The sequence below is a fragment of the Osmia bicornis genome, chromosome 9 (assembly GCF_907164935.1).
Source record: "Osmia bicornis bicornis chromosome 9, iOsmBic2.1, whole genome shotgun sequence".
Classification (NCBI taxonomy): Eukaryota; Metazoa; Arthropoda; class Insecta; order Hymenoptera; family Megachilidae; genus Osmia; species Osmia bicornis.
The window spans coordinates 2441778-2465037 of record NC_060224.1 but is presented as its reverse complement, the minus strand read 5'-3'; the positions used below and the strand labels follow the sequence as shown (position 1 = coordinate 2465037).

Here is a 23260-nt window from a genome sequence, read left to right as displayed (position 1 = left end):
CTAACACTTCTTGTTCGATGAAAAGCAGCGGGCGACACAGGGATAGAGAAACACGGGCCGATTTGGTAGGGAGAGACAGAAGAGGGAAGGTGTTCTATCGAAACAGAGATAGAGGTAAAAGGAAAGAAGAAGAAGAAGAAAGGAGAGCCGAGTATTACGTAAATTTCTCGCTTATTCGAAATGATCAAGTTCGACACGCTTTAACCCTTTACAATCCGCAAATCTGTCCTCTTAGATCATCAACAATACAATTTGACCCTCGTTGGATCATTTTTAATCCTGAAGTTACAGACTATTATATTGAATTTCAAGAATACAATTATTCTTTTATACTAATTATTGAATTACACTTTCTTGTAAGATTTAATAAAATAAAAAATGGAATGCACCCTTGAAATTTAAGTAAGCAAAGATAAATGAAGAATGTTGAGTCACTATAGAGTTGGGCTGTAAAGGGTTAAAGCACTTGGCAGCATCGACGCTTCCTGGTGTATGGAGAGTGGAGGTCGCCGAGATTCGTCCACGATGGAGCCAGTGCACGAGGAAACGATCAGGGACGGTGCGTTTTCGCGATAGCATAGCGCCTTGTCTCCCAACGCGCACCTTGACACATATAGAAATTACGAAATCGTCCGAGAACGACGTTCGAATGGGGGCAAGCTCTCATGAAATGCCGATCTAGACATATCGCATAATTAGAACGGGTCTAATTCGTCCGAGCGCGGCACCACGTGGATGCTGGCAAACTTGTTGCACCATCTGCTGAATGAATCTTGAATACGAAGCTCAAACGCTGTGACAAAGAGATACTTTCATGCTGGACATTCCTGAAGAATGAAATTAAATTTGAAGAGAAGATACTGTTATTTCCAATGAATATTCCAATAGAATAATTTAAGTCTATGAATTATAATTAGAATTGATGTTAATTTATAGAAGAATGCTACTTGCACCATCTGTTGAATGAATCCTGAAGACGAAGCTCAAACACTGACAAAAACATACTTTAATATTTATGTTGGACATTCCTGAAGACTGAATTTGAAGAGATAAAACTGTTATTTGCAATGAATAATCCAATAGAATAATGTACGTCTATGAATTATAATTAGAATTGATTACTACTTTTAATCTACTACTTTTAATAAAATCTGACCCTAAAGATGACCCTTATCAAAGACCAAAACATTGATCAATAATAAATCTGTAATATCCAAGACCAATCAAGCAGTCTCTCGGAAGATTGTTACCGATTATAAATTCTAGATATTGAAAAAGCTCGAGAATTGTGGCGTGCTATTTGTCGCGTCTTTTTGTCTTCAAGTTCGATGATATCGAGGTCTCCTTTGGGTGTCACGGATCCTCCACAAATTCGAGTATCGGTATAAATACGCGTCGCGTAGAAAATAGCGACGTAGTTCGCGGGACGCTTCGCCCACGAGCACCCACGTTTCGAGCGCGGAAACGCGAGAGAATTTGCTGGCACCAAGGATTCGTTTCTTTCCGGCCTCGTATATCACGGAACTTCTCGAGAAGCAGTGATTCAAAGCGGTTCGATTCGCGTGGAATTCCATTACAAAAATAACAACGAGAAACACCTTGAAGATATTCAAGGCTGTCGATAACAATCGTATAATTCTCTTCAGCAAGAAGATGGAAACGAACGTGCATCAACCGAAGAGTCTCTTTTCCAAAGAAAAAAAAAACTTTCCTCTTCCACTCGGAGCGTTTTATCTCAGATGATAGAAGAAGAATCGCAATTTAAGAGAACTCTTTCGTCAGACGGGGCTTACATGACGAAGGGACGCGAAGAAGAGAAGGAGAGAACGCGTATCTATCGTCCGCTCGAGTCTGCCAAATATAACCGAGAAGCGTGAAACGCGTGCACCACGATTGCCTCGTAAGCCGAGAGAGCGGATCGTCGTGGTTGGGCGGCATGTTTAAATGTTAAGGTGAGTACCTAGCTAACTAGCGCTCACTCGCTGGTTGGTTTATTCCGCTGCTTTCGTGTCACCGTTGCTGCTGCGCGTGGCAAAGGGCCAACAGAAACAAGTACATGCGTAGGTGATTCGCCATGTTACGGTGAGTTCAGTCTTGGGTACATTTTATCCTGATACTTGTCAATTGTATCCTTTTCCTGATAGGAAATCTTCAATACGAAGGTTAGATTCTCTTTTGTTAGTTGTAAACCTTCATTCTAAAGACCTCCATCTGTCCACGTTCTGATCACTAATCAATTGCTCTTTTAACCGGTCAACTCAGACCTGTAAATTCCAAATACGCAAAATATAAGTGCAATTATCTGTACATAGATAACTGAAAGTTTTCCAAAGTATCCAAGACTGGACTGCCGAGGAGGGGATAATCTGAACTCGATTAGAAGTGAACGCGAGATCATCAAGAGAGCACAGAAAGCCCGAGTGATTACAGCGATGCGTTAACGCACATACACACACACAAACGCACGGTCTCTAACTATTATCGCAGAATGTATCGTTACGGTGTACAAGCATCTCGTTTCGTTCATGCTACCTCGGAAGTAGATGTGCCGTTAGACTCCGGCGTCACGTCGAGCTTCGCGTCCAATTGCCCGGTCATTTCGGGTACGTTACACTGCACCCAAGACTCCCAACCGTGTCTAGGCCACCAAGAGACGTTCCCGGTAGGCAACAAAAGGTTCAGCTCCTGTCCAGTGATCATCGACGAAGACGACGACGACGAAGCTGACGACGGTACACCGTCAGCCAAGCCGCCGCCGCCACGCGTGCACCAGCTTCCAGGATGATCCAGCGTGACGGTGTATCTCGCGCGAGGCAATTCTCGATTCTAGGATAAAAGCTCTCTCTCACGAGAGCATCTTGCCAACGGCGACGAGTATTTCTAAATCCAGGGTTGTGATCGATTCTGGGTCAGCGAGCTGCTGATGATCTAAGCGCCTCGGGTTACCTCACCGTCCACGATACGTAAACACCGTTTAGCACGATCCTCCAGAATCTCCTCCAGGATGCAACGATACACTTTATCCACTGGACAGGACTGATCGAACATCTGTTCGGATCGATTGGTTCAATCTTTGAACATGTCGGTTCGTCTCGATCTTGCTTGGCCGAAACGAACTTCTCGGTAACTCCCGGTAACTCGATCGACGACAATTGTGTTCGCAAGACGCGTGCCTTTGGTTCCGGCGAGCCGGCTTCCCTGCCGGCGCGTTTTCCGACGACGATGCGGACGGTGTTGCGCTGGCCATCTGGCGCAAACTCGCACTAAAACCGCGGCGAAACCGTGTGACGAGTCCTCCTCGAAAATAGTACCCGGTCGAAAATAGCCGACGCTGGGTAAGAAAGAAGAATCATCGGCATTTGCTCCGGGTACACGCGTCAAGCTAGTTGCGTAGCGGCCTTCTCCAGAGACTGATCCCTCTCGTGCGTTCTACCGCCTACCACCACCACCTTCTTCTTCTTCTTCTTCTTCTTCTTCTTCTACCTCCACCTCTCTTCTGTCTTCCTTACAATTCAACGACTCCTCTTCTTTTTCTTCATTCCTTATTCCTATCGATCTGCTTCTCTTTACCACGTATTTATATCGCAAGAGACAACCTTAAAGATAACGACGCTAACAGCCGGAGGACACGCTGTTGCTCCAAGGGATGATTCACTCGGTTCTATATTGGAAAATTCGCGGAAGGCCGACAGTCAGGACAACGAACCAACGATATTCGTTTAATCATCAGAGTTTCATATAATGATCCGGGAATTTTAATTAGAGTATCGTGGTGCCTGCCAGGTGTATTATGATGGTTACAGGGGATAATAGGTCTGGATGATCAGGGACCAACGAGACGAATCCTACTTTCATACGATTTCTTATAAATTTAAACCACTTGTCGACACCATTGGACTCACCTGTCTTCTGGGGGTCGGCGAACGATACCGATGCCGATCCTTTGTTGTGGACGGCGAACGATGCCGATGTCGATCCTGGCTTTGGGACGGCGAACGATGCCGATGACGATCCTGGCTTGGCGACGACGAACCATGGTGACGATAGATCCTTGCACACCTGGACGAGGTTGGGGGAACTGGACGTTCACAATCGCGTTCGTGAAAACCGTGTTGCCTTCCGCCGCTCGGTGATCGTCGATGACTTCGTCTACGTCTTCCTTGGCTCCTTCCACGCTCCTCCCGACGTAACCTTAGCATGCGTTCGCCGCTGAAACCGTCGATATTTATTAAGATTTATCGACTACTCGATGAAATAACTGTATTGTTCTTGGCGCGTTGCTGGTAAATTGATCTAACGAGTAATCGTGCGAGTTAATAGACCATGTTCGCTTGATTACGAGAAAATTGAAGGAGATCGTTTCAGATTATTAAGGGCCATTCTCAGTCTACAGCAAATCATTCTTTTATTCAATGAAGAATAAAACAAAAATGTTTCAGGGTTTCTGTGTATATATAATAAATAATATTTAAATACAAAATTTATGTATAATTAATATTATTGATGATGTGCACAGAATAACAAAGGTTGATAAAATCCGCATTTCTCCACTGTGGTGTGAAAATTTTTCATTATTAATTCAATACTTACGTTCAATCAGCAATTCCTGGATTATATAAACATTCCTATTTTCACTTACATTAACTCAAGCTATCATTCACAATTTGTGTTTTGAGGCCATTTGTCCTAAATATGGTCCCCAACACATTTTTTCTTAAATCTACGTGAGGTTTGACAGAAATAGACGGCTGCGTTCGTTTCTTATCTAAACGACTCACGACTAAAGGCATTTTAAACTGAGAAGGGCTCTTAACACTTAGAATTCCGAGGGAACATTAAAAAATCATTAAATTAAATCTTCTAATTTGGCTTTTTGCAAGTAACCAAGTTTTGTATTTTTTGACCGCAGTACTTCGAGTATTAAAACGTAAATAAGAATTAGAAACTCTTCTACAATTGTCTGTAGCAATCTTACTTTCACTCTATTACGCTCACGGGTATGCCATAAAAACGGGAGAAAGGAAGATTTTACTATTTTCTAACCTGCCCCGGCGAACATTTCATCGGAATGAAACGTTGTAAATTATAGCAACAATGTTCAGAGATTGTTAAAACGAAATTGAAGCTCGGTTCGCTCGTTATCCGCGATGATCTTGAAATTTAAATCTTCTGGAACGAAAGCACGAGCTCGTCGAGCGTAACAGAACGAATTAAACAAGTTAAATACTAATTACGAGATATGATTTGATCATTAGCGATAAATGTTAAATTGTAAGCGCTGCTTATAATTTACACCGCAATTACACTGATTTAATAATAATCTAATCTGAATTCGTGATTCTTTAATCACCTTAAGCAATGTGTTTCTAAAAATAAACATTAGAGAATGGTTTTAATTAACTCTGAAATTACAAGGTGCAGAGAAATCTATTTTTCTATATATTTTTGTTGAAAAATAAAAAATCAACCCCTGTATTAATATGCAGAGTAAAAGCGGTGCAAAGTAAAATGCAAAACAGAGTGATTTATCGGTGGCTCACTCGAAACGCTTTAAACATAAGAGTATATTTGGATTTTAAGACGGAACCGACTGAGAATCAGGCTTCACCCTGCGCGTTGCAGCACAAAATGCACGGTACATTTCAGAGCAACAGTGAGTTGACCTACTTAAGCTCTGTCCGCCTTCAAATAGACCATTTCACTTAACAGCATTCTCGCTGACGTATTCTGCAACGTCTTGATCAAGCGTCGACTACGTCAGAAAACCGAAATTCAAGGTTGCCTATTTGCAACCCCTTTTATCGCGCGGTGGATCTTTCGATTCCTTTATAAAAAAGAAATCTCCGACGAAAAAGGCTCGAAAATTTGCCGTTCTACCGATGAATCATGCGAAAGGAAGTCGTCAAAAGATTTTTAATTGGACGACGTGCTAATGTCACGGACTTTCAATGAGCAACTACGCTGTGCACAAAAACATGCGTCCTTCGTTTTCATTCCTCTATTTCACACCTGCCTATCATTTAAGATATCAATTATCTGACTAAAAAAATACTAGCTCTTCAATTTAATAATTATCAACGTTATCGAAGAAACTTTTAATTAATTCACGTGACCAGAATTTAAAATAAAATTTCAGCTCTCTCCATGGTCCGCGACATAATCGAGTCTTTCAGTGGCTAATTTTCACTCTATCATTCTTTTATCCAATCAGATAAATTTAATTCTATCATAAATAATAAAATAGAAAATTCCAATAAATCCTAGAATTTTTCTAATATTTTCCTACTCGACACGAGTTTTGCCCAAACACTTTCTCAGTCTGCCCTACATAATGCACACCTTTTATATAACAAATGCATATTCACTGAAATACGAACCACAAACAAATCTTGACCTGTTTCGACGGAACCGTTCAACATTTATTCCCTTCCTGGGGGCAGAGTCGAATAAAAAGAACTCCCTTAGTCGAACGAATGAATCGTGGACAGTGTAACCGCGCGCGTTTAGGAGGAATAAAAAGAGGTCTGCCTATGGAGACATTTGAAACGAGACTGTTCGGAAGTATCGCGCGATGTAAATCAGCGGTGTGACGCGAGCGTGTGGAAGAAATGTGCTCGACTCATCGCGCTGCAAGTACGGCTAGATAGGGGTAACATTGGATTGGTCGAAAAGGAAAATTGGTTCGGGTAGAGATAGGAGCGCATCCTCGGCAGCTTCACCTCGGGGTGCGTTTGGATCCTGTCCAAAAATCCTTCGAAACGCCTACGGGAATGTGGAATTGATAGCGCGCCCAGTGTATCCTTTTCGAAAGGATCGTCGCGTTAAAGGGGTCATAGGATTATGCGCAAAGGCCACCCTCTTTAGCCGCAACGTCACCTCCCACCTTTGACCCTGGATTGCTTACTGGTGCCAAAAAATAAAAGAAAAAAGAAGGACCATCCGCAGGCAACAAACAAGCACTTTCAGATTCTTTTCTGCCAACTTTTGATCGCACGCGCTTCTTCCAAGTTACCAATTACCACTTTCTTGTCGGAACTTTATCTACTATCGCAATGTTTCGCAACACGAATAGTGTCAATTAAAAAAATTAATGAGTTATCTGCACCGTTAACCCTATCGACCCGGATAATTACTGGAGACTTCGTTTATATTGTAGTACTTGTTGGAAATATACTAATACAACGGTAACTGGTTAAGGTAAATATAGATTCGCGATATCGTTAAAATTTTTTTTATTTCAACAATATCGTATTAACAGGGTCGAATGGGTTAATTCCGAAGGCCAAATGTTTGTTACTAATTGATATCCAACACCCAGAGGTTCAATATAAAAATAAGAAATTGATTATTTCTGTTTAATAAATTCTGAGGAGAATGCTGCGACTAAGAGTATTAAAAACTTTGACGTGGAAAGGAATAATTAGTCACTCTGTTGCTGTAAATTGGACGTCAAACAACGAAGATAATCTTGACGGTTAATTGTTGTAGAATGGAATTCAATCCAGACAAACTACCAAGCGGAAGTTAGTAATAATATTGTCAATCATTTTGAAGCGACTCATTTTACATTACACATCACGTGTCGACAGGATACGAAGATGGCAAAGCTACAAAAGCGTTAAAATACAATCACCATTCGTTTAAAGATAATTCTAATATTTACATATAAATTATAGGAAGAAGTATTATTATAAATTATTGAATTTATAACAGCTTTGAAATTAATTAAATATTTGTGATTTTATATTTCCCTTTCCGCAGTAACTGAAGGAGGAAAATACGTGATGTAGCATCAAATGAGTAACTCTTATTGATCCAATAACAACTTTGTATCGAATAGGTATCTTTATAAACACTTATGCAACCTACAGGAAGGCACCAATTCATAATAATTCTGTATCTTTCTAGATTAGTTTCATCAATGTATCATTTGAAAGTTACCCAGTAATTACTAATGAGGAAGCTAATTAACGTCAAGGAAAGAAGAGTCTAATTAGACGAATAATGCTGCATCATTGCATTCAGAAATATTTATATTTCTTTAAGATTGAAACATTTTTTTCTTAAATTCTCATTTTTATTTTCAATTGCCCTATTTTTTGACCTCTCGCACCTGAAACGCCTATAGAAGCCGATATCCAATCTCTTAAGAGTTACTTTGTTATTCTCTGTAGAGGACGTTTCAAGCATACCGTACCTTGGAATCCAAGAAGCGAGGGCGAGGTAGAGGACCGGCATCCTTAAACTTCCGTCCGTCTTGTCACCTGAATTATAATTGAACAGTTTCGTGATCGCTGCTGATTATCAGTGCATCGTCATTTCCCATTTCGACGTATCAAAGAACGATATTGCAATTCTCCCGATCCTGACATTTATTCAGGATATATATAAAGAAAATTCTTGATTTGTGAATAAGAACTCGCAGTCTTGAGTATATTATACGGTTCTGTTTACCACCGGATAAAAGGTTTTCTGTTACGGCTATTTTTGATACCCCTTAGCCCTCGTTTCAACGACACATCATCGAAGAGGACGATGTCTCGTTTATTTTAAGCAACTTGTAATTATTATTCTTTTTTAACGTAAAAATTGATATTTTTATTTTAATAAAAATGTAATATCATCGAAGCTGAATTGTAATGGAAACGAAAGTATCTTGTTTCCCTATGGGGAAAAAATAAAATCTGGGACACTTTCGCTACCCATACGAACGAAACCGTGAAATCACGTTAGACCTTACAAAACGATTAGAACATTTTTGAAAGAAGCACTGAGAAGAAAGGCAACAACTGACCAGGAAGAGGAAACGAAGTTCGAAATACGTTCGAAGGTCGAACATCTGAAAGAAGTTTTTTCTATAGAATACAACTTCCTTTTGTGTTAGACAGGACTTCCCTAAAGAGCAACAGTCCTTGATCTCTTCGAAAAACTTGCCTGGATACATGACAAACAACTTATCAAGATTCTCATCTTTTTTAGAAACATTCTTTTCGTTTGCTGCATAAAAGGATTTTGATCGTTGATATTTCTTTTTATGAATTTTTTCCTTTATAGGGAAAAAATTTTATACATTGCCAAATTTAAGCAGATGATCCTCTAACTATTTCAAACGCTATGATTCACACAAGGAAAAAACAAGAAATTCATAAATATTGAGAGAACAAACATGTTTGGAAGCGAATTTCTTCAAATTGACCTCGCATCCATTATTCATGAACAATTCTTACCATCACTTTCAGAAAAATAATTTCGAATACATTAGAAAAAATTACGTAGAACTGCTAAAAGAACATAAATATTTCAAAAATGTGTTTATAATTTATTCGTAAACCTCCTCGTTTATCAACTTGATCCATTAAGAACATGTATATATTCATATTTATCGTCAACAATATTTTTCAACCATTCAGTCAATGTTATTTTGTAAATTATTTAAAATAATTTAAAACAGGTCAAACAAGTATATACTTTGTTATTGCAAAGTTTGTCGAGTAAGCCCTCGTGGATGAACAACTAAAGCTACCTGAGAAAAAATAAACAAGTACGAGGACCTAGATACCTAGATTCTAAGCTCGATTGGTTTTCTCTGCGCTAAATTTGTTATTAATCCATTCGCTATTAGTATCGAGAAACAGCGAATGAAATAGTAATTGGTAAAAGATTGCGACAATATAAATATGTGTAACAATAACAATCTTATCGTTCCATCGAATAATTTGCCTCGTTCAGGGACCATTCTCTTTACCAGTGTTCCATTATCGTTCAATCGGTTGCAGTTGGGATTAATAATTATGTCAGTAACGAGGGTAATAAATTCGGTCGTAAAAAAAATTCCCGCTTTGAATCTGAATAATTATAATATCGCAAATTGCTTCTATTTATGATGAAATATAATTATTCACTGTACCAATATTTATATTACACAAGTGTTTATTATATCCTCTAATTGACGTTATCTTTTATTATTTTTAACCTTACCTACCTAAGAGGATTAATAAAATATAAATAGTGTTAAGCCCAAGACTAATTCTATCTCTACTTGCAATCTCAAAGGCTGAAAATAAAAGAAGTGTAATATAAATATTAATAATACCCTTTTGCTATTATTACCACCACTGTAATTATCAAATTCTGTTTAGCATTTTTTTCTGTCCATATCGTTTATATCTGACCATAACAAATCTTGAAATTGAATAGCCAAGTGGTATACAGAAGGTAATTAGGATGAGTCAACGACCTGCAGAAGAGCAGGAAGTAAATCCAAAGAGAAATTATCAGTGTTCATTAACGCAACCTTAAAGGCAGCAGATTTAATTAATCGTTAAAATAAATCAGCCTGTTGCGTGTTTCACAGTCTCGTTAACTCGTGAAATGCACCCTCAATCGATGCTACCTTATTTCGAGACATTAATGTATTTACATAAAGTGCGTTAAAATGGCAAATTATTCGTGTAATAATTTCATTCGCATCATGGTGAAAAATTATTCAACGTTTCCTCGGTAAAGGACACTTCTTTTATGTTCTGATTATGCAATGTACAAACACTTCTAACAAATTTTTTCACTTGTTATTAATTTAACACGCTATTCATTATATTGGTAATTACTTAAAAAACGAAGGTAACAAGTAGCTATTCCTGGATTTATTATGCAAAACGTTCTAACGAACTTTAAAACGCTTATAATGAAATTTTCTCGTTATCTCGAAACAGCTCTAACCAGAAAGAATAACACTTTACCAAGCTTTATATTTTTAGCTTATCAGTGAATTTAATGAAAGGCTCGATTCAAAAATTTTGATTACCGATTGTTCGCCAAGATTTCCAGGGTCGAAAGAGTAATGGCAATTGCTATCTGAGGACATTTCAATTAAACGATCTAAGCCAACTGTAACACTTCTGCAAAACAGTATCATCCTCACGCCACCGTGTCGTGGCACGTTTACAGAAGAATTCTTCCGCGTTGCTCACGAGTCAGACTAGCTAAATCAACATCAACGTTGAGATTCGATCGCGAACTCGTTTCTTTTCTAAGCCACCGATTTGATGCTGTACAAGATAACTGATGCATTTGATATGCTATCTTCATAGATAACCGATCATTCCATTCATATTCTCTGAGATTTCTTTTCATTAAGAATTTAAGAATTACTTAGAGGATCATCATGATTAGTAAATATTTCAAGCATTCTATTTTATTCATTATTCAGATACCAAACTCAATTGGAACAAACATCCATTTATGAAACAAACGTTGAAAACGTGACCACCAGAGGCAAACAATGGAATCATTTATTCCTGACTCATTACGTTGGAGAAGAAACCGATAACGAATCCTAAATGTTTCTTTTCCCCACGAAACGTTATCAATCATACTGGTACATAATATGCGTTCTACTCGAGGTTTCCTAAGAAAACCTATTACGTTTCTATTCTTCGAGCAATTAAACAATGAAATTCAATCCTTTCGTATGCGAATCTTGGAAAAAGAATTGGACGAAACAATTCATTTTTAACATAAGTTCCTCTCGTTATACCTTAGGATTCTGCGTATACCTTTCGTAGATTTGTAATCTTTATCCAAACGAAATTATTCCGGATATATTCACATCGGCACTCACGTATGCTCTGCAAATCGCTCGAGAGAACAACAGCCAACAATTTGGATATTCGAGACTCGTATACGTTCGGATGATCCTACACACAGATCTTCTCGGCAAGAACGTGAACGCTCTCGAACGTACCAACCACGACTGACAGCCATAAAGACCTCGTGGAGAATTTCTATCTCCTGTTGGTGTACTAGGCGCGCACGGAGGGGGAGACCGTACGCGGCATTGGTCTCGTGTGTAGTAGCTCCACTTATTCCCCACTTCTTCCTTTCTCAATCCTTTATTTTTTTGCGCAAGTCTTACAAAAAGCGCTCAACAATTAAACTAGATTTCGGCGTAACACTTTGTTGCAAGAAAAGAAATCTACGGTTCTTTCTCGCTTACAATAGCGAACACATTTTGAATGCTCTGATTTTGTGTTTCAAGATATAGCATTGATGAATACTTCATCATTTATGCAATATATGCGCCTATTGATTGATTCGCATACATATTTTAACAGATGCATCGCGAGGTTTCTGTTGGAGAGCATTCTGTGCCGAGGACATTTTATCAGCATTCTTGCAAAGAATGGTTGCCCATATTCTCAGTCAGTATAGGGATAAATATTTTTGTTAACACTAACCTATAGGTTCCCTTTCCTTGTGAGCTCTCGTAGTCAATGCGTCGGATTTTCCGTTTGTATTGTAGAGAGCCACCAGAATGTGACCTAGTCCTAGAGTGGCTGCGAGTACGATGGCGCCTCTTGCTTCGCGGCATCTAAAAAATCAAACTGTTTGAAAGAGGATGGTATATTATGTACGATTATCGCTACATATAATTAATGATAATTAGAATCATACGCGTAGAATTAGGAATACGTAAATACTACTGCTCACATTTTTAATTTGTACCATTAATCCTGACAAACCACTATACTATTAGTTTAAAGAATGAAAGAAGAATAGGAATAAAAAGGAGTATGAAATAATAGTTATGAATTACAAGTAGCCTATGATTATTATTTTAATACATAGCTTTATGATTTCTGAAAAGAATGAATTAGACATTACTGATACTATTGAAGGAAAGAATGGAAGATCGTAAATGTATGAGATAACAGTGTACGATCGTCTGAAAGAAATTAGGACCAGAGCCTTTCTACTGAAACCACGCTACGTGTACTTACATTAGGAAGACGAAAGAGGCTCACTTGGTCCCAAATGAAATTGAAGATGGATGATACCCAGGAACGTGAAGATGATGCTTGTGGTATGACACTGTTTTTCGACAACGACGTGGACATCAGCTCAAAAAATTCTGTAAAACGTGGGCAGTTCCATCGTAAGAGAATACTAAAGCAGTATAAGGGAAACAGCCCACTCCGAAAGGATAAATAAATGTGCCTAGAATATGTAGGACAATTTCCTTTAAAACCCTAGACGCATTTTAATATGAAATTGGGAAACGAAAATCCCGCCAAAAACCATTTCCTCAAACGTTCCACTAGAAATATTGGAGAATAGACGATTAGAATAACGATACGATGTGTGTATACGATGGCAGACTAATCATAAGTAGGGAAATGAAATGAAAATGTAACGAGTACGCGTGGGCACGCTCGCTCCAAAATTAATGCTAATGAACTGTGCTCTCTTTCGAAACAGAGCGTCGAGTTCAAATGCTCACATTCTTGAAGAGTAGATCGTGTATTGGGTCAACGTACAATGTGTAATTATTCGATAACTGCGAAAGAACGAATATGATGAAATTTACAAGTTACGAGACAAACTGGCAAGGCATACGCCATAAGGGAACTTCCATGAAACAGCGGCCATCTTGAAGATAGAGAAGCATCAAGTACCAGTGAATGCTACACATGCACCATTTCTGGTGGACGTCACTTAATAATTCTAATTTAACTTACGGAAATAATACAATGAGAAGAAGCACTTACATTTGAGAGATCAATCAGGCTCGGTTGGTCCCAAAATGTACTCGAAAACAAAATATTCACAGAGCGCAACGACGTGCTACGTACAACACTATTGTGTGACAACGATGTGGAAATCGGATCGATGCGATTGGCGAATGACACTCGGCTATGTTCGGATGATATCGTAAAGTCGGCTGTTTACGAAAGGAGCCGAACATGTACGAACTTAGCCGACTAACCTCAATCTTACGTACTTCCGGTAGGTACAAAAAAAAATACAATATTCATAATTTTTGCCGGTTATTGTAAAACAAAAATAATGATAACATAAATTTAATTATATCTGTTTTCACATAACATCGGTTTAATTAAATTCAAAGTAAACACAATTTACTTAAAAGATTACTTTAAATTATGTATGCATGCACATTTCACGATATCAGTTTAAGGTTACAAAATAGTATGCGAATGTTATAACAAAAAGAAACGAAACTACTGATCTATTTACGATAATATTTATCAATTTATCAATATGAATTTTAAAAATAACGGTTTTAATATTTGTGTAGGATAAACAAAACAGAATGGATTTTAATATGTGTATAATACAAAATTTGTTCTTCTATTAATGTAACAGAAAAATGAACCAATATATTAATTATGTAATCAGTATCGAAAAAAGAGTAAAATATGTTAGCCCAATTGAATGATGAATCTCGTACGCACAATGCACATATGATAAGGTTATCATATGATATCATATGATAAGGTTCGTGAACGACACAAAAATGACATGAAATAGTGTTATAAATTACTAAATTATTATGTCTTTACAATCTTTACACAATAAAAATGACATTTTTGCCGAAAATATACACTAAAGTATCATCTGTGTTATTCATAATTTGTTAAAGAAAGTTTACATACCTCTCCCCAAATCAGTTTACTAATTACTCGTACGACACCATATTTTATTAAAGTTAATAAATTCCAAAACATACTTAATTTTTAACCAAAAATAAAGAAAATCATGATGTTCACGAGGTTTTGAGATAAACATATAAATACCGAGTGGCTAGTTGGATTGATGCGCAGTATGGAATTTCTGGCTCATACATACTAAAAAAAAAAACACTAGGAACGTTTCAATGACGTACTTATGTTTTTTAAATACGAAGGTATGATTGGGCCCCAGAAAAGTTTAAGGAAAGGAGAAAACTTTAATTTAATGAAACAGAATACTATATAAATAATATTAATATAATGTATTGTTATTTTGTACGTCTGGAGTCTATTTACTATATGAATACCAACATTTGTTGCAAGGGTAAGAGAAACTGCAGAAGGTATGCAAGCCCCTTTCAGATGTGTAATGTATACAGCTATGGCACCACGTGATATCTCTAGTAGTGTCATTTACGCATGCGCACGCAGTCTCCTAGTGAGAAAAAATGCCGCGACTGCGCATCACAAAGTTGATGAATATTATCGTAGGTGGCACCACACCACAATTATGTTACAGGAAGCACACTATTATCGGTAAAAAGTTTCAATGGGCGGTACGGTACGCTACGGAAGATGAATATACGAAACCGCGAAAATTAAAAAATCAATGGAATGTATGTATACATTAACTTACCTCTATTATCGATTTAAATGAAAGAAATTTAGAGATGAGCTTAGACCGCTTCTGAATGTAATATTTCATTGCCACGGATGGGATCAAATCTTCTGCAATTGCCCATAGGTCTTTGTACGATCGCTGCAATCATTTCAACCACCATGTTATGCATAGCGATCGTTTCACCTTCACACGTTTCATTCAGAGACAATTAAATAAAAAGAAAGAAATAAATGCAACATTGTACCGTGACACTATATTTCGCAACCACGGAAGGACCGAGTCCTTTGACATAAAGCAATTTCGATATCGATGAGGGTGCGTCGATAATTCGATGTGACCGTGATTACCCCATGAACAAGGCCACGTGACATGACTGGACCTGCGCCAACTGTGTCGCGAAGGAGGGAAAATCATGACAGGTGAATTAATGGGATTAATGAAATTCTCAATGACCATTACTACTGAATGACTTCCCACCGTCCGATTTCTGCCTGACCTACCTTCAGTCCACGATAAAAGTAACCCCGATTGCTCTGACCCTTTAGCGCACTGCTTAGAATAGACGAACTTCTATTGGTAATACGATAGATCATACACTGTAATAAACTTGCACCCATCTTATCTGGGTGACTGCAGCTTAGCAAAAGGACTCGGTGCAGGTAATGTGTTTTACTGTGTGGCGCTTGCGCTCTATGACAACCGACTAACCCCAAATACGAAATAAGTTTGACGTTACTTCTAATAGTGATCGAACAACAAAGAGTATAGTTATGTCTCAGCGTGTCGTAGAACACGTTACCTGGTCCCGAACAGTTCACAAAGGGACAAATGATCACACGTAGTAAAAGGAATCAAATGTGACTCACAAATTAATTATATAAGTTTACAAGTTGGATACTGTCCATTGATTAGAGTCGAACGCCCGTCCTTAGTCTTAACGGCGACAACCGCGGTAAGCATGTCGCGTAAAAACCGCGTTGCCCCTGTCTGGTATTGCTTCCTGTTTCCTTAAAAGACATCGAATGACATTTGATGAGAAAAGGCAATCGCTCTGAGAACAATCTAGAGCCAATTGAATATCGCACAGTGATTTTCGACTCACGTGGCATTCAGGCCGTATTTATGTTGGCCCTTAACCAAGACCGCACCTTATCCGGTGCTTGATCTAATGAATAGGCTAAAAATATTAACCGTCATTCCTCGATTTTAAACTTTAGGGTTTCAGACAAAATTAGCCTTTCGACATGACGATGAACGTGTAAAGTGTTACTTCACGAGCGGTCTAGAACGTTATAAAAATAAAATGAAAATTGTCCAAGTTTCACCGTGCTTAACAATATTTAAGGTTCGGAAACTTATTAATAAACTACTAAAAAAAATGCAATTCTAAAAAATTTTCACTGTCCAATATCTCCTTTTAAACATCCATCACCTCAAATATTCAACCCCTATCTTTGAGACCAAGGAATCTATTAGGGCAGACTCCATCATCCTTTATAACACATCATTTTCTACCTCCCCTACCTAACAAACGATCAACACGCATCTTTCTAAAAATGGCAACGTCCTGCATATTGGGCAGGCCTAAGAGCGAAGGGGTTTCTCGGATAAATCGACGACTGAGCTCGCGGAGACTGGTCGCATGCATTCGAAGGGGGTGCGTTCCCTCTGGCAGTGAAAAGGATCGATTCGGTTTCCCTGGTAACGACACCGTCAGAGAGGTCAGAACCACGGATGGTGGTGGACGAGTACGAAAGCGATGCAGTAACGACACCGTCGTCGCCGACGTCACAGCTGAGATATCTGCTCCGGAAGCTACCGTTTTGTCCCGCGTGCGCTTCGAACATTCCTTACGGCCATTCAGACTGCACGACGTCGTTTCGAAACGGGAAGCATCATGCGGAGGTATCAGACCCTCCGCCCCAATGCAGCGATAACGTGGACTCGTTCGATCAGCGAAACTCCGAGCAAGGAAGGATGCAGGCTCAGGAGACGCCGAAGATTCGACTGTTGCGACGATGGAGCGACATGCCACAGCACCTTCAGTTCAACCCTCACATCCGGTCCGGGTACAGACCGCTCATGACCGTTCGCCAATGCCTTGGGAGTCTGTTCTACATCCACAATGAGACGATTAATATCATAACACATGGTAAGTTTGAGATTACGAGTCCTCAGAGTACCGGATGTCCTTTGTTAGATGGTAGATACCCTCTGAAAAGACAGGGATGTTGGTAGCGGATCGTTTGGTGTATGTTATTCAAAAATAAATATCTTATAGGATAATTCCAGTATATTGATCTTATAGGCATAATCACCTCTGCGGAGGTGTTCGAAGGCAATAAAAAAGCTAGAGCTATAGCTATTGTGATTCAATTAAGTAGAAAACTGGATTACCCTTGAGTTACGCGATTTCAAGGTGAACTTCTATGGAATATCATTGTATTCCTGTCGGTGCGATGAAGCCGTACACTAGCTTCCTTAGATTCGTTCTTAATCCAGATGCATGACATTGATAAGTACTGTGCTTACATATTTATGGATTGAACTTCATTTATATTTGAAATGCGAACGATTGACGAAAGTAATTCTAGTATACATTATGTAGAACATTATTAAAATGACAATGTCAATGTCGAATAGTGAAATTAAATATGACCGTCATGTGAATACTTTTCATAGACAAATCTGTCTGCATTATTTACAAGCTCTCCCTTTTATTGAATCAATTATTCTGATTATGAAATATAAAGAACAGACACTTGTTGCATAGGGATGGTACATTGTAGCAATAGTAGTACGAGCCGATAGCACCCCTTTCTTAAAATTTATAATTATATAATTTAACAAACCATATTGCAGGATTTGCGATCTTGTACATGCTACTGACGATACCGCAACTTCTTCCATGGAGTACCCAAAGTATCTTCCTAGGAATCTTATCTTGGTGCCACTTGATCGGTGCCGTTAGTCCGTGGGTTGGTTCCTTCATTTATCACCTCTTCATGAATTTGAATTACGACGCTATCTTCTACAGAACGTTATTGAAGTTAGATATGATTGGCATATGGTTGTGCCAAAGTTTTGGTAATACTTAATACCATTAAAACCACACAACTATCAATCAATGAAGATTGTACAAATATTGCTATTCATTTTTAGGAGCTATACCCATGATGGCCGCGACAGTTCACTGTTTACCCAATGGCTACTGGTACTGCTGTATGTTCATCTACTGCTTCCTTAATATTTGGGGGCTTCTGAAGGTATTTCTCATGTTTTTCTTCCACTGCGAATTATAATCTCTGAAACAGCCGCGTGTTTCATAGGCGATGATCGCGCGGTCTCCCTGGGAGAGAAGATTATGCTTTGCACCTCCTTTCCTCATGAGGATGTTGATAATGACCCTACGGTGTTTCGATATCGGTGGCGGGTCTCCAGATGCTTTACTTCATATTGTATTACAGGTGAATGAACTTAACTGTTGAACACACAGGAGATCCGATAACGCTGGATGAATTTCTTTTCTTCAGGATCTCATAGCCGTGGTGGGAGCAATTATTGGAGCCATGCGTATTCCTGAAAAATGGATTCCAGGCAAATTAGATCTGGCGTTGAATTCTCATAATTTGATGCACGTGCTGGTCGTTCTGGCTGTGTGCTCGATGCATGCAGCGACTTTGCAAGATCTTGCTTGGATATCTGACCCGTCTACGTGCAACGGAACGAGCCTCGTCGAGTTGAAGCACGATGAACTGTGATTGAATATTGTTCTTTGAAGTCTGTGATAAATCGAGCCTACGAGAACTGACGTTTATTTATGTAGATACATTTCACAATTGACCAGATAAATCTTCTTTAAGAGCAGCTGTACAGAAATGAAAGAAACGTATACTAAAATTTCATATGATAAGGAAAAGAAGTATCTTTAAACAGTTCGAGTACAATTGTTAGTACAAAAATGATTTTATCGTATCCAATAATTAAAAATGATTGGATGAACCAATGTGTATTTTAAGCATCGTTTGAATTCAATCGTAGAAGGATAAATTGATTGAAACGAAATAAGCACATCAAAAATACGTTTATTGTGATTATTATAAGAATTTAATACCCACAGCAAAGTACAAGACATGTTCCCGAGCATTCGTACCTTTGACTCATAATGTCAATGCTATTCGCCATTTTTAACAAATAAAACTTTTCCAAAATATTAGAATTGATTAATTCCATAAACAGTGGTACATAAATGGCCCATTTACATTTAAAAATTATAGGCATAGACCGGCTTCTTCAATAAGTTTCATAATTCAGAAAATAAAGAATATATATATATCGAGGTAATATATCTTAATTTTCGTTTCTTCCATATACTTTGACTGAATGTATACGTTTCCAAGTAAGGTTCTATGCAAAACTGAGCCGCAAGAAATATAATGTAACAAATATATTTTAACCTAAATAAAAATAATTGATAGATAACACCTGTAAGGTGAATATATTTTTGGTGTAATGTTTAGCGTATATGTTCTTGCGGTTCCGAAACGGCTTACTCTAGGTAGCATATAGTTTCATCAAAATCATGAATAAATCTGTTATACTGTAATGATCGATCTCTAAATTTCTGTTAAACAAATGGTAAATAATAAATCTAAATAAAAAACAAAAACAAGTCCTGAAATATAAGCACCTATTTTGAAAGCACATAAGGCACTATTCCAGTGCATGATATAACGATTTCATTAAATCTATAAATTACTCGTTTATATCATCTACGTAAAAATTAATGTAGTTGATAGAATTTAAGAGAAAACTGTAACGTGAAAGCTGTATGATAGGTTAATAAAAGAAAGTAATTAGTATCCATTACGAAGTCTCAAAGAACATTATGCTAATGCGTGTAGTGAAAATATACATCAAGACTGATTGTAATGCTAGCCTGTAGAATTTAGTCTTCTCTTAAATTTTAGCTCCATTATTGTACTCTTACGTAATCGAGACGATTAATAATTCTGCATTCAGTTACGCTTATTGTAGGGGAGCTTCACTCTCTTGAGTATAACTTTTAACTCTACTGAATTTAAGAGGCGGATATCGTCCGCCGATAGCTGACACTCTCCATTCTCTAACAGACGGCTCTTTCAAGCACATTTTTACTTCATGTCCATTTCTGTACTTCGTGAATATAGTGTAACTAAGCCATTTTAATTGCGAATTTATCCGTCTATGGTGATCCTGTATTTCAAATTCCTGTAAACATTCATAAAGAAAATTCTGAAACATATTCTGATAATTTTATAATTTAATATCGGTATTTATAAACTCTTACAAGGTGAAAAGTTTGTTCCCCACTATCATGTATGGGTTCCCTTTTATTCTTCCTGTATGTGTTAACAACAGTTTTTATTTCTTGTTTTCTGAGCACTAAAGTAACATAGTTATCGTGCAATCTGTAATGGCCAATTAGAATTGCGGGATTTCGTGGAACACGATTTTTTAAAGAGTTTACACAACTCTGCGCATCATCCGTTGAAGTTAACATTAAAACTCTTCCTTCTGGAAAGAATCTATTTACAAAGAAAATTTTATATGGATTAAATTCTTTTGATAGTAAATGTTTTATTAAATTATTGTTAATTATCACATACCTCAGGTACCTGAAGTATTCCACCAAATGCCAAGGTCTATAAAACTGATCTTGAAAACTATTTTCACCATCGCGAATGTAACTGGTCTTACTAATATAACATCCATTGTATCTTAATCTAGGCCGTTGTAAATACATATCTCTCCACGATCGGTATTTCGGAGCATAGTTTCCACAATGTACACCCCATACCCTGTATAATTTCAAATAATTATTATCAAGATCGACTTAATAAAACGTTTGAATGATTTACCTAACACAGGCAAGTCTCCAGATCTCTGTATCTCTTGCAGATATGTAAAATCCACGGCATACCCCAGAGAACATTTCAAGAGATCTCAAGTCTAACTCTGAAGAAACAACCCATCTTAATATATAAAGCATTATTTCCATAGGCAAAGCAGAAATATGAGTTGCCTGAAATAATGAATGCCCTGCAATATGTATCAGGATGTTCCACAACAACATAATATAAAAATAAATATACAATTATATTTTTGTCGATTATCGTATAACATTCAACGCAAATACTTACATCTTGTTCAAATTTTGGAAAACAAACACATTTATTACGATTTACAATTTTGCATAATTTAACAAATAAATCAGTTTCCTCCTCTTTTTCTTCATTATAGTTTTCAGTATTATCATTAATACTGCTCACATCATCTTCCAATTGCTTATCACCATCATCATTTGATTTCAATTTAGTTGACTCATATAAACGTAATTCAATATCAGGAACTAACAGTACAGCACGCTTGTAAAATTGAATAGCTTCATAAAACTTCCTACTTTCTTCATATTCAATTCCTTTTAAGAACAAATTTCTTGCCTGAAATATATAATCTTTCATGTTATATTTGTGTCAAGATATATGCCAAACATTATTATACCTTGATTTCAATGGTATCTAATGGCTCTTCATCATTGGAAACATCATAGTCAACCAGCTTTGTGGACTGAGTCTTTGACCTCTCTCTTCTTGGTGATATTTCTAATTCCCGCTGCCATCGCTCTCTGAAAGATGTTAAGGCATCTTCGATATTTGTTTCCGAATAAGAAGAACCTTCCTGGTCGTCTCCACCGTCATCGGATTCGCCAGATTCACCGCAGTGACTCTGATAACATTAAAATAACACTAATGTAAAGTATTAACAGGTTTAAATAAGGTGTATTCAAAAAAAGAACAAAAACTGAAACAGATAAGCTGTGTTTATTGTTCATATGTTTCAAACAAATGACGATACATGAAATGACGTTGTATCTCATTCGCTCCGATGAAGGTTATGTTGATAGTTACAACCCTTTTACATGGTAATAACAAAAGGACAGTCATTGTTTCTGATAAATTACGTACCATTATTCTTCCTGATTCAATTTCCACGGCAATATTCTTTCAACGCTTGTACTCTCGGTCAGAAAAACGTACAATACAACGAAAGTACAACCTTGCCAACAGAACCGCCGCCATGGTTTTCGCTTTTCTGTTCTCCAATTTAATTTAAAGTCATACCGATTGCTATAGCTTGTTTTTCTATTTCCGCCTGATGCAATTAGTTTAAAATCCTTATCACCGCGGGAAATTGAAAAAATATATTAATATGTTATTGTTGTAACAAATTACATAAATGAATTTTTTAATCTAGGTGTTCTACGTCAGCATATTTATAAAGATAAAATCTTTTTTGTAAAATAGTAACTTGTTATTAATTTATTGGCGTTACTTCATAAATTTTCAATTGAATTTTACTAAAATTTCAATGAAGGACAAGGCAAATAATGAATAAATGGGGACCAATAAACGCATATAATGTTTTATTGTACAGATTAACTTTTACACCCTGTTACACATCTCCTAAACAAATTAAAAATTTAAACAGCGCCATCTAGCGATTGGTGTTTTTGAACTGCTCCTAATACCAGGATCACAGAAAAGTAAAAGAGGTATCCGGTGGAACTGTGCGAGAAGGAGGGGCTATACCATGTAACAAAGATGGCCTACACCTTGTGACGTCATAATGGCGGCGCGCCAAGTAAATCATATTTGGCAAAAAAATAATCATTTACTCGTTTCTAAGGAACAATTTATGCACTTTTATGATTGCTTCTTATAGTTTGGTACTCGAGTAACTTTCACGTTCAGTTTTAGCAGGATTCGATCTGTGATTAATTAATTATTAATAGACTAATAATTCAACCCGATACGAGCTAACGAGCCGACGGAATTTATCAACGATTGATCAATGATTTTTCAATTTTCGTAATTAAATCATACATATTTCTGATCATAGAATGTTTCTTAGGACTTGTAGTAGTAGATACACCTCTAAATATTCATAAATGATCTACGAGAAGTTAGAAAATAACAGGAATGTATGAAGTGTAGTTACGTACTGGCACTCGACAGCGACAATCGCTCCCGAGATTCTTAATAACTAATTATTTTCGAACATAATCTTA

At 37.4% G+C, this 23260-nt stretch overlaps 3 protein-coding genes across 5 annotated transcripts; 1 reads left to right on the top strand and 2 right to left on the bottom strand.

Annotated features, from left to right (window-relative positions):
- Window positions 1-62: 62 nt before the first annotated feature.
- On the top strand, window positions 63-20019 carry LOC114872111 (progestin and adipoQ receptor family member 4). Of its 3 annotated transcripts, none has more exons than XM_029178917.2 (6): window positions 63-1952; window positions 16733-17302; window positions 18013-18237; window positions 18313-18416; window positions 18480-18617; window positions 18684-20019. In XM_029178917.2, the coding sequence occupies exons 2-6, from the start codon at window positions 16885-16887 to the stop codon at window positions 18909-18911; spliced, it is 1113 nt and encodes a 370-aa protein (XP_029034750.2). In that variant the 5' UTR covers window positions 63-1952; window positions 16733-16884; the 3' UTR covers window positions 18912-20019. The 3 variants fall into 3 exon arrangements, with proteins under 3 accessions (XP_029034750.2, XP_046143099.1, XP_029034749.2); XM_046287143.1 differs by lacking the exon at window positions 63-1952 and adding an exon at window positions 15256-15569; XM_029178916.2 differs by lacking the exon at window positions 63-1952 and adding an exon at window positions 16030-16102.
- On the bottom strand, window positions 4185-15864 carry LOC123988137. Its single transcript, XM_046287145.1, has 5 exons — window positions 15651-15864; window positions 15166-15288; window positions 12237-12370; window positions 8198-8264; window positions 4185-4209 (listed from the first exon to the last, which is right to left on the bottom strand). Exons 1-4 carry the CDS (start codon window positions 15765-15767, stop codon window positions 8261-8263), a joined length of 378 nt encoding a protein of 125 aa, XP_046143101.1. The 5' UTR covers window positions 15768-15864; the 3' UTR covers window positions 4185-4209; window positions 8198-8260.
- On the bottom strand, window positions 19216-22457 carry LOC114872110 (F-box only protein 9). The gene is made up of 7 exons (XM_029178914.2): window positions 22158-22457; window positions 21694-21918; window positions 21333-21632; window positions 21051-21214; window positions 20799-20990; window positions 20480-20717; window positions 19216-20400 (listed from the first exon to the last, which is right to left on the bottom strand). Exons 1-7 carry the CDS (start codon window positions 22158-22160, stop codon window positions 20179-20181), a joined length of 1344 nt encoding a protein of 447 aa, XP_029034747.1. The 5' UTR covers window positions 22161-22457; the 3' UTR covers window positions 19216-20178.
- Between the last annotated feature and the right edge of the window lie 803 nt (window positions 22458-23260).